General features: G+C 41.0%; 1 protein-coding gene across 1 annotated transcript in view; it reads right to left on the bottom strand.

The window, feature by feature from the left end:
- The window catches only part of MCTP1 (multiple C2 and transmembrane domain containing 1), a gene marked incomplete at its 3' end in the record, with an annotated part of 296,541 nt that overhangs the window by 106,276 nt on the left and 177,413 nt on the right, over positions 1-12,852 (bottom strand). The window contains exon 10 of the mRNA XM_082497852.1: positions 9,006-9,099. Coding sequence (XP_082353978.1) covers positions 9,006-9,099 — 94 coding nt within the window. The remainder of the gene's footprint in view (positions 1-9,005; positions 9,100-12,852) is intronic.

Below are 12,852 nucleotides of genomic sequence, written 5' to 3'. Positions count from 1 at the left end.
GTATGTGCAAACGTTGTTTGGATACCAACCCAAATAAGCGAACATGATCCAGAAAGACAAAGCTAGAGCAATGCACAAGTACTTGGTGAAACTCATATCCATCTGTCATCTTTCAAGTTCTCATTATTAGAAAGAGTAACTGCAATCTTAACTCTCACTGACAGCAACGGCAACCTGCTGCATCGCAAGAGCGTTCAAAATAATGGGATCATTCCCAATGAAAGCCTTAAGAGAGCACTAAAATATTAAAAGATGGTGTCCTTAGGTCTGCTTGGTCTCTAGGAGGACCAGGGAAACCCAGGAACTTACAACATTACTGTATTATTCAAAACCCACACCTTCAGCACAACACACCCTTTAACAAAGGCAGCCTCAGACAAGTTCTGTCTAGTTAATGCAACTCGTAATTTCAAACAAGAGGTAGACAATAGTTTTGCTCATTTTTATAAAAAAGAACCACATGCGTTCAGAAAAGTACATGCTGTCCATCTAGCAGTTCTAAAAGTACGCTTAAAAACCTTCAATTAGACTTGTGTTGCCCAAGCTCAATTACATCATTCTACATTATGTTGTCCCCACAAGTATGCCTTTCACTACAGACCAAATCACAACTGTCATATATTTGTATATCACCTGTCATATGTCAAGAAATTCTCCCCAAATCCTTGTGTCTGCTGAGGATCTTCCAACTAGCTCCCTGCTCCGTGCTTTTCGTAGGCCTCCAGCTACCACTCCGGTGACTGTAGAGGTACTTAACTCTATTGACCAGGAGGACACCCACAAACTTCTGAATACAGCCCTAAGCGTGTGCTCAGTGCTGTGCAAAGGTAAGACGACCACCAACCGCATAAGGCACTCACACATTAAGAGCATACTCCCCGTACCACCGAAACCAGCACTTACGGTTTTGAGTAATCCCATGACCTCGGTGGGACTAATCACTATGACACCCAGTGCTGTTTGACGGAATTCATGAGACAAGTAGGTGGGACAACCAGTGAAGTACACCTTCCCACTGACTGAAATCAGACTCGCAGTAAACCTCAGCAAGAAGTAAAACAAATCTCATTAATCCATCCTGTTGCTGTAACGTCTCATGCTTTTTGGACTCTGCTCGTACAGTCCTAAGGGCTCCTGAAATGACAGCAATAAAGTCCTAATTTACATAATACGCATAATAATCTGGAAGGGAAAACAGCTTCTCTTTTGATGGATCTCCCTCACCTTTTTCTCCTTTACCCATTACAGACCAGGACTATCTGAGAATGTCCCCTGGAAGAAATTCTACTTTGTAATCTAAGATCCGGCTGAAAAAAATTAATTGAAATTGAAGCTTCCCATTTTATTCATCATGCCACACACGGCACCTAGTTTGACAGATATCCTTGTTTGTGCTATGTTGTGTTGCATTTAATCTTTAGACAGTCAGTGAGACCGGAGCACAAACTGAGATTGCTTTACTTAAATCTAAAGGCGAAGCATTTTACTTCAATCAGCACTGTGTCCCTCGTGTTGCACACTATACACACCTTAATTAAAAGGTTAGTCTTTTACCTGTCACCAAACGTCTTAGAACTACCACACGCCCCTGGATGAACTGTGTACCCACCAGGTCAAGCCAGCCCAACTCTACAGCAGCGCATAAGCTGCAAGAGAGGCTGACCAGGAGCGAGAGAGGTCTTGCTTGTTATTTGCTTCAAAACGCAAAGCCTCCCCCAGCCCAGGATGTCCTTCACAAAAGAAACACAGTCAGTTTGGAGCTCAGATTCATTATCTGGAGCTCAGAAGGTCGGCCCACTGGAACAACTTTCTTCTCCCGCAAGTATATGAAATACACTTTTTCATCATAGAAAAGAGACCTAAATATTGACATTTTTTAATTGCTTCTCAAAATATTTAGAAAATCCAAACAACAAAAGCTCAACTTCCACACAATTTTAGCTTCCAAATTTTCTTTTCAAGTAGCTACAGCACCACATTGCTTAACATTTTTGCTCTGGTTTTCACTTGGAGAAGTTTGGGGAAGACCCTTTCCATCTGTTCAAAGACCACAGGACTTCCACGTAGATGAGCTGGAGCTCACCAGCAAGCACCAGAGGTGCGAGGTGGCTTGTGAACCCTTGTGAACTGATGTTCCAGGGTTGGTGGACGGGTCTCAGACACATGCCACTGCAGCCCACCTTCCAGGCTGGCGGTGAGCTGGACTCTGGCCAGTCTGGTGGGTAGCTGAAACAACAAAACATTGGGCTTCATCTCAAATTCAACTCTGAAATGACTGCTTTTTCATAAGAGATCAAATGACGTGACCAATTCAGATGCAAGTATCTTTTGTCTGTATAAATATGAACTTTACCTGAATATTAGAGCTGTCAAACTGCAATACAGTATAATTCATATTTCTGGGCAAGTTAAACAGATGTGTCCTTCAATGGTCCCAGGGGGGGAAGTTGTTCAATAAAAATTTTTGATTCTTGATAGATAGTTTTCCCAGAAAAAAATCATTTTGGAGCACTGTAACTCTTCCAAAACAGAGACTTCAATTCAATGTAATTGCATTTTTGTACTCACTTTCTAGCTCTGCTTGTACACATATAGGAGTTTTTCTTGATGAGAAGCTATCAAAGCTCAAGTTTACATTTCTTGCTTGACATGTTTTGTACAAGTTAAACTGCGATGTCCTTTTACTATAAAACTCTATGAAATACATGCATTTGTCTCCAGAAAACTGCATGGCATTCTGCATACTATTTGGTTAATATCGTAAAAAGGAGACTTTAGTAAACAAACATCTGGAAACATCCATATTTTATGCAGTAAGATGACTCCCTGCTTTAGACAGGAAAGAAAACACCTGTGTACAGCCATAAACATCACAGTTTTCTGTTTTCAATCTCTGAAAAGCCAGCTTGTAGGACAGAAAATAAAAAATCAGAAGGACCATCGGCCATTGTAGAACCACCATCGATGCAACTGATTTCAGAGCAGATGCAAGCCAAGGAGCAGACCTACCTGTCCCCTGAAAAACTCACTGCACTTCACAAGGATCAACTCACAAGGGACACCAGAGAGCATGGGGACAGCTCCCCATGAGCACTGGGGAGATACTTCTACCGTGGCTATGGAAAGCACGCATTGCTTCAGTATGTGCCCAGAGACACAAACCGTTCCCTACCTTTGTTTCTTCAACAGTTTTCTCAACAAAAGGAACTATGCAGCAGGCTACATACAGATCAGCATTTAACATTTACCGCCACTGCTCTGTCTGTAAAGTTTCATAAACTGATAGAAAGTCAGCTCCAGCATTGGCTAGACCGTGAACTGATTTTAAGCAGACCACTAACTTTATTCTGAACTATTACATGAATTTTTGCATTGTTAAAATTACATTATACAAACTGAACCAGAATCACGAAGATTACTAAAAACATTCCGGATAGTTAAAAAGAATTTAATAGGAGATTTCAATTCAATTTCTACTTTTAAAAGTCAAGTTCACAAACCCACAACTTTGCAAAGTGCAACCAAGTTTAACGTGGTTATGAAAGCTGAAACGTTGTCTGAACATCTCATAGGCTATTATGGTCCTCCCCTACCGCTGGCCATGCCTGTCCATTAGGCATCTAAGTCCCCACAGCCAAAAAAAGGCCTTTATTTTTTGGGAAGACAAGACAGCCGGTTCATGACTCCGGGGGGCAGTGCCACTCACGCAGACGCTAATGTCACTGATGTTGTTCCGAGCTCCCTGCCAGCCAGCTGCTTGCAAGAGAGCAGCCGGCCTGACCTCTGGCCGGGAGGAGGAACGGCTCAATAGCAGGAGAAGCTGCCTTGTCGAATGGATTTAGTACCGCGCCCAAGCCAAATGCCAGCCTTGACAAGGACGCGCTCTGTCGGCCTCAGCTGAGTCAGTTAACCTCTCTTAGTCTTCCATCTTTAAAATGGAAACGGTGATTCCTCTCTAACGGCGCTGCGGCAAACACGCTGCAACAGAGCGGCATTGCCAGCGCGCGAGATGCCTTAGGGCCACAATCGCGTCAAACTCGTTTCCACAGAACATTTACAGGAGGAAAAAAACAAAAGTCAATCATAGCAAGTCCTCCTTTCACTGTATATTTAACTCTAAATGCTATGGTTAACAGAAAATGTATTTAAAATCCTAATTTTGCCATTAGTATCCTTGAACTGTTGCTTTTTTTTAAAAAAGTAGTTTCGCGGTGCAAGATATTGGACCGATGTCTTCAGGCAACCTATACAGAAAGGACCAGGTGAGCTTTTATCTACCACAGAATACTGCCCATCTGGTAGATTTCCATACTTTGTGAAGATAATTCAAGTGTATATTGAAATTGGTTGCACTAATTGACAGAGCAAATTACTTTTGGAACCATATTTCCAAAGGGCCTCTGAATTTATTCCTTCAATTTTACATGCATGGGCTTCCATACCTTTGTGAATTTAACGTTTGTGTACATCACCCTGACATTTCCCAGCATTTGAAGAACAATTTCAAAGACTATTTTTGCACATGCGGTATTAGGACATTTTAGTAGAGCAGATTTTAGAAAACTCCTTTATAGGCTGCACATTTAGCCATTGTGGTATCTTCATCCTACTTTCAAGTGCTTTAATCAAAATTTTAACATGGAATTTTCTTAGAAGAGAGGGTAAATTCCAGACATACAACTAAAAAAGAAAAAAACAGTATTCTGCCTCATTTTCTATGCTTAGTTTCTGTTCTTCAGAGGAGGAGGAGCCTGAAAAGCTTTTGACTGTAAACCTAAATATCACCGAGCTCTCTAGTAAAACCTGTCTGACATAGCGGGTTCTGAAATCTCGGCACCCAAAAAAACCCGCAGACAATTGATTAATAACGAGGTCAGAAATACAAATAAATTTACTTCTAATGAAGACTGGAGACACAGTAATCAAAGTGTTAAAAATTCATTTCATGCACATCTCATTTGCCTCTTAGCTGATATTTATCACATAATTCTGTGAGAAAGTGGAGGCCTAAGATGCTCCAGATAAATGTCTCAATTAATTGTACAGAGGTAGCCCTCTTTGAGCTGAACCAGAGCTGTGAGCTCTTTATTAAAAGCACCATTCTGTAGCCTGTAACCTTGTTCCTTGACTCCTCTCTAGTTTCCAATTTAAACAAGTCCCCATGCGGCCGGCTCTAAAGGGCTTTGTCTCCCTGTCATTGTTACGAGAGCCGAGGCATCCTGGAAGTGTGAAATCAGACCTCATGAGCTGAACGGTTCCCCAGGGAACGCCGGACCGCGCAGAAGGTCAAAGTCATGGGCCGGACCATCTGAAAGCGTCTGATCGCCGGTCTGTGACACAGCAAGCGGGGTGGGGGCAGGGGGAGAGGGAGCCAGGGGGCTGGGATTGAACACGTCTTAATTAAAGCCCAAAGACAGCAAAACAAACTGTTTTGCAGGCAGGCCGTCACACGGCGCTTGGATATTGCTCTGCTAATGAATCTGGGTTGCTAACTATTATTCCGTAAAATAATAAACCATTATTCCTCGAAATAATGGGACTTTGGCTGAAGTTGATCCAACCTGTGGCACATCTGTTCCCACCCCGCCTGCTTCTCACCAACAATGAGGCAGAGGTGGTCGGTGTTATGTTGTGGCACAAGGAAGAGGAGGACCGCAACCGCCTGCGAAGGCAGCGGCCCTCCTCCACCACCCACCTGCAGCCTTTGTTGCAGAAGGAGTACGCTCACCCGACCACTGCCTCGACTGGCACTACGCCATGGAGAAGGGCCCGTTGCTTTCCAGAACCCCTTAAGGTGTTTTGGCGAACAGAATATGTCATAATTTCAAGGGCGAACTGGCGCGATGAGTCCATCACACTTCATGTTTTCCCGCACCATCAGAGTATTTCTTCATGTAAAAGGAGGCCACTGGCGGCACACGTGTTGCTCGGGGCAGCTGAAGCCTTGAGGAGGACTGACTGTCTTCCAGGGGAACCTCGAGCGAGCAAAGATGTGGGGAACAGGGAAAATGTAGCTCCTTTTAGCTGAGGATTTAGGGAGACAACAGCCTCGCACTGAACAGCTGAAAACGCGATGGAAGATTTGAATGAAACTTTCTTCTCAGGAGGAGAAGGAAAAAGCAAATGCTGCTCTCAATGTCTTTCCATTTGTTACAGTTTCAAAAACGCATGTTAAAAAGTAGGTGTTTTCCAGGAACGGGTATTTGCTATGACCACAATTTCCATCAGAATATAATTTTGCACTGGTGGAAGCCCTAAAACGGTGTTCTGACCATGGAAAGATGCAGTTTTTCCGGGGGAAACATCCTCATAGACCCAGCAGTTCTCGTGAAGGCTCTCCTCCTGGAAGATACCCTGTTTCTGAGCTCTCCCTGAGACCAAGGTGAGCTTCCAGGCACCGGTGGGGAACTTCCCAACCCTTCAGCGCCTCTCCCTTTCCAAGACTTCCTTGCAAGCGGGTTGAGTGAGTCTCAGTTCCCTTCTGGGGTGTTTTTCAAACCCAGTCATGGCAGGTTTGAGCAGTGCCCCATTTTCCATCTGCCAGGGCCCGCCTGGCCCCCCTGCCCACAACTTCACCGAAATTTCAGCCCACCCTGCCATCTCGTCCGACGCATGCGTACGTGCCGGGGTTGTAAACCACCACCCGTAATCTCTCATGTTTTTTTTAAAAAAACCCTGTACTAACCTTAACGATTTGAAGTGCACTGTCCAACACTGGGCTATTGAGACGGGAGAAAAAACTGCCCTCGACTATCAACAGTTTATTAGGGGCTTAACTGAAGTGACCTACTGTAGCAGCATTCAGCTGAACAAGGCTATGGGCTTTCTGTGGAAAGGAGAAGAATTGAGGGTTTCATTAAAAAGTAATTTGTGCTTTTTACTCATTCATTCACCGGGAGTCTCAATTGCTCTTTATTCACACGGAGTTAATACAGTATTACAATGCTGCTCAATGAATGTATGGTAACAAAAGAAAAATTTCACATTTTGAAAGGAAAAAAAAATCCTTGCAACTGTAGTAAGATTGATGACTACTTAAAAGATTACAGAAATCTTTTTCCGTCTATGCTTATGCTTAATGATGGAATATTAAGGATTTTTAAAATCCATTCAGCCCAAACTAATAAATTTTGATTTATTACTTCACAAGGAAAGATTGCTGAAAGTGAAACGGGATATGTTCAGCAGACAGGAAGCAGAGCAAATCACATAGGTACTATACAGGTGTTTCAGCTACTTTTCGGACTCACGGGAGGGCAAAAGATTAACTCTGAAAAAAACGATGTAGTAAGAAGAGCAAACTAGTCCTTAGCTTTTACTCCCACAAGCAATCCTTAGTCGTGTAAGTCATAGCACTGATGACAGCGCTCTCTGCACTGACTAATAAGTGTTGCTCAGTTGAACAAAAGTGGAGGGGTCAAGTTTTACACCATTTTGGCAAACACGATCTATTGACATTCACCAAATAACTACTTTGAATTATTTCTAAATATTACTGTTTAAAGTTTAACCTAAAATGAATGATCTGTACAAACCCGCAAGTGACTAAAAATAGCTATAAAATACTACAGTAGTTAACAAAACCCCTTTGTCCTCTCTTCAAGACACCATTATTTTTTTTTGTCCAAAATATACACTGATTTCTGTAATGTCCGGAAGGCGCAGCCATCTTACAAAACATATCTGCCATATAAATGTTTTTTCTTGCTAACGGACAAAATATGCGGGACACGGAAAGGTATTGAGCGCTCTTCCCGATCTTCCTGACCGTCATTCTAAATGCAATGTCTGAAAATTTTTGGTAGCTCTGTACATCTTTAATTGAATCAAATGTATTTCCAAAAAATTTGTTCAACCAGCACAAATGACATGTTGATCTGGAAAAGTCGAAGATTGAACGAGGTCAGGGACTGAATTATCCCATTTGCCCCTGAATAACTTAATCTCTCTCTCTCTGTTCAGACCACATTGGATTATAAGGTCAAAGCAGAGTGAGGAATCTTTAGAAGCATTTCTCCAACCACCCCGAAAATAGAATTTGTTATTATGCGTGCCGCAAACTGGATGATCAGTTTCAGCAATAAACTGCTCTGTTACCTTGCCTGAGAAAAAAAATAAAAAAACCCTAGTACTCAGGCTAATTTACAAAAAACCTATTAAAAAGTATGTCGCTATATATCTACATCTGTTCCTGTAACAGAACATTTATGTCCAAATTACAGTTAAACTAGCTAGATCAGTATAGCCTGATTTTTTCTTCTTTTTTTTTTTTTTTTTTAAAACAGAGATGGCTATTTTCCGACGCAGAAGCAGCTCGTTTTGCTCCATTCAACTTGTGCAGTGTGAAGGTGATTGTGCTTAAAGGAGATAACTTGGACGTTTCTGCAGAAATATAGTCCGTATGACTGAAATACTTTGTCTTCATTTTGACAAGCAAAAGGTTAAATTACCCATTCAGCTTATATCACATAAAATAGAAAATACAAGAAGTTTTTCTTATTTCCCTTCTTAAACCGGTAAGCAGTAGTTACAGGAAACTGCATTTATTTGAAATGTCTGAAAACAACAGCAGCTTTGCTAAACAGCACTTCTTTCGGCAAGAAGTTTAAAGTAGTATCTAAGTCTAGCACCTTTTATTTGCCTTGTACTCTGGAGTTCAGCTTTAATTTGGATAATTTTGTATTTTTTTATCTACTAGAAAAAGAAGTCTTTTCTATGTATTTTTTTCCAGGACCTCTGATGGGGAAGATCGTGTATTTCACCCTTCTGAGAAATAACCTAGGTCGGGTTCTGCTAGCATTGGAATGACTTGCTGCCTCGCTTACAAAAGTTTCGTTTCTTTGTTTGTCTGCAGATTTTTTCCTTAACGAGCAAAAGGTGAGACCACACAAACAGACAATAACCTTTACATAAACTTCTGTTTTAAACATATTTTTTCTTCCACTTCTAAAAAGGCCCAGTCTTACTACGGTATTTACTGCCACAGAGACTAAATGAATCCTTGCCTGTGACATCAGCTGCCATCAATGCTTCTGCCCTGATGACCTTCACCTGAAGAAATCCCACATCCTTCATGTTATGAAACATCGCCATTGGACTCTAAAAAATAATAAAAAGAAAGATAATTCTGGATTGAAAAAAAGACAAACCAAAAGCAATATTCATAGTCTCCTCCCTCGCCCAGACATAAGTGTAATTCTGTCTAACCTACTCATACTTTTAAACATTCTTTTCTGCAGAATGTATAGTTGTCAGTGTTTCTTCCAGTATTTTGCAACTTTAACTTACCCATGAAAAGTGCAAAGGAAAAATCAGAATATGAATAATTAAATATAACACTAATTCTACTGAATTAATCCTTTAATAGTAGATGAACAACTGTCCATCAACATTTTAAACGATAGCAGTGTATTAACAAAATGAATACAAACAATAAAACACTTCCTCTCCCTGAATACTTTTCCGAGATCTGTGTTCACATTTTCCCTTTGATGCTCCCATAATATTTTGAACACTGAGACAGGGCCAATATTGGCTTTGTTGTAGTTGACCGTTACATGCAAGCTTGCATAGAGCATATATGTATATATAAACTTGCATATAGCTTGCAAATAACATCAGCAAAAAACATCAAAAGAGGATTATAACAATTTAATAATTTTTATAATAATCACATGCAAAAAAGATCAAAAAATGAATAAAAAGACGGTTCCAGTTCCACAGCAGAAAGCTCTTACTATTTTTTTTTTAACATAAATTTCTGCAATATCTACACATATTAAAAACAGGAAGAAAAAAATAAAGAATAGACTAACAGTTGCATTTATTCATCCAACAGTTTTACAAAGCTGCTTGGAAGGTGTGTTCTGTTGCTGCTCTCTTTTCAAATAACTAAAAAAGTAACAAACTGGGAATATTGTACCATTTAGGTATGACATGCTAAAATTTTCTAACTTTGAATTGAATTTAAAGTTGCAGAATTTCAAATGATAGAACACCGAATGCAACTATGAATCTGCATTCAATTAATAGCAAATCTGGCATTATCATTCACTTTTTTGATAACCTGGGGGAGAAACTCCAAACGAGGAGACTAAAATTAGATTTTCAAATCCATTTTGAATCATACATATATGCGTCCTAATTTTTGGCTGCTTTTGCAAGTCTTGTTCATAAATACTAGCACGTACCTTTGTTTTGAAGGATTTTAAAATCTGGACTAATGCATTTAATGCCTTTGGCCTTTTCTAAAATTTTAATGTAGTGCAGGTGAAACCTTTCCCACTGCTTATGATAATGCCCAGATTTCTAGAAAACGCAAACATCAGGTAAAACACCAAGTCAACAATTCTTTAATTTATTATGGAGGCAAAATCGACTGTTATGGAAAACCAGAATAAATAACATCACTGATCTGAAAACCACAGGTGCTGCTTAAATGAAATATTAAATGTCAGCTTGCAAAAAACTACGGTACGTTTATGCATAGATCACCTATCCATTAAAATGCTAGACGCATAATACGCGCCCCTGTCTTTTTATTAATAAGACAATTCTAACAGTTAAATCACACCCTGATATTAATTCCACAAGCCCCAACCGACCCCGTACTGTTTGCAGCGACGGTTTGACCTTGGTACGCTGAGCCCAGGAACGAATGCAGTCACGCCTGGTACCCCGCGCGCGACATACACACGTGTACATGGACGCGTGTTATCACAGGGCAACGGTTAACACATTTTTATCATTTTTAATACGTTAATTAAAACCACCGATGGTCAGCTTGAATCAGCACACGCTCAGCCCCCTGCGCTTACAGGCTGAGGGCGGCAGAGACGGTGTCACGGAGAGCGCTGCTATAATTCAAAACCTTGTTGGCACCATCCCTCATTCATTACGGTAACGATCGAGGTTTGGAAGCTTCTTATCGGAACTGGTACCACAGTGGAGATAATTCTGCTCTAATACCACCATGAAAGGGGAAGGATTTACAAAAATGTTCCCACGTTTTACCCAAGTTTCCCGACGACCGACACAAACACCACGCGCCAGACAGAAAACAAAGCAGAAACCAGCGGCAGAGAAAGCCAAGCGACTGCCCCCCGCCCTGCAATGCCCCTTTCTCCGAATTTCATCAAAAAGGCACCCCGGTGGTGTATTTGTTTCACTTTGCCACCTTTGTGAACGTGCGGCAGAACGATTATTTTTGAACTTTTAGCTCCAGCACGTCAGCTGGCTTGGAGTCATCTACGGCACGCTGTGGCGGCGGAGACGGCTGGAAACGTACACGACGCCACGGCAGAGACTCCGGGAGAAGCCAATGACTTTAATACGCTACTTCAAATACGTAACTTTAAATAATGATTTACCAGATGATATTCTGTCTTCTTATTTACGATTATTGTCAAAGGCCTCGAAACCCACATGGTTTCTGAGGCCCGAAATTTCCATAGCAGAGGAATCTGTGATTTGCTGCGAATCTTTTCAGCCCGCAATAGATGGGAAAAGATTGAAATGCTCTGGAGATGAGTCCTCTTTATTTTTTTAATGAAAGGCTGTATAATATATTTTCTGTATGGCTGCAGCAGCTGTCAGGGAGAGCATCTCGGTTCAGCTCTATTATGGGAGAAGCAATACCCCGTCCTATGGCATCGAGATACACTGAGGGGCCAGTGCTGATTGACAGCTTGTCACCATGACGTCTTATTCCATCTCTGTTATGGAGAAAATTAATGTCACACCACCAGCCTTATGACTCGCTGTCATCTTAGAACTGCTCACCTTTTATCAATGCTCTAAATAACATTTCAAGCCCATCGTCTCACGGTGGACAATCTGGTCAAGGGACATTAAATCGGATGACTGTGAAATGTCATAATAAAAATGGAATGCTAACAACTTCTTCTCTAAACTAGCTCCTCTGGTTTTTAAACTGTGACAAGGGGGACCGCGGGTTCAGCACACCCGTTCTGAAAAGGTCATACAATCTCTCTTGGTCCGTACCCATTAATGCGCCCCCCTCCTCACCCCAAAAGGAATTAATCTTTTCAGACAATTGTGGTAAAATAATGGTTCAAACAGTAATGCCTGTTTAATTTGTAAGGCTCTGATGTTCAGCTACAAATGGTTAAATGACAGTAATAGAGTCATTTTCCAAGGCTATTTGATCTCATGGCAAGGTCAGCTCATTAACTCTTTTTGGCTGCAGAAAGGGTGCAAAACACGTTTCTCAAATGGAAGCTAGATTTTTTCAAGAGCACGAAAAATAAACCCCAAAACACAGCCACTCAGTGGGGAACGGTACATCTTGCTAATTGCATATTCTTCCTTTGTATCGGTTCTGCAGCAGAGATACGAATACCAAAGACAAATCGTACACCGGTGAAAATAAACTATCTGAATTTCGTTAATCCTTGCCATTTCTTTCTTCTGCTGCCCACTGGTCATTTTAATGAAAAAAAGAGTAAAATTTATCAAAAAGGTATATATATTGATGCTACAGTTTCCAAAAACACATAATGAGAAACTCATGCCTCTGCAATAAGAACATCTTCCAAAAATATAAATGTTTTCAAACGCATATGGTAACGTGAATGTAAGAAAAGACACGTTCCCATGAATATGTAAGGAACGGAAATAAATAGATCAATCTTACACCACGTAATTATGCTTTACACTGGGGACAAAAAATTGAGAATTTAGGAAAAGCGATTAACAATACACAGTCGTAACACGTTTCTATGCTGCTACTAAATTATCAAAACCATCAGTATCACTTGACGGCCGTATCATCACACACAATAATCCACAGGAATACGGTATTGTTGCACTCGGTAGCAAGAAGTATGTCAC

The sequence above is a fragment of the Vanellus vanellus genome (assembly GCF_965231255.1).
Source record: "Vanellus vanellus genome assembly, chromosome: Z".
Lineage (NCBI taxonomy): Eukaryota > Metazoa > Chordata > Aves > Charadriiformes > Charadriidae > Vanellus > Vanellus vanellus.
This window is presented reverse-complemented; position numbering and strand designations above follow the sequence as displayed.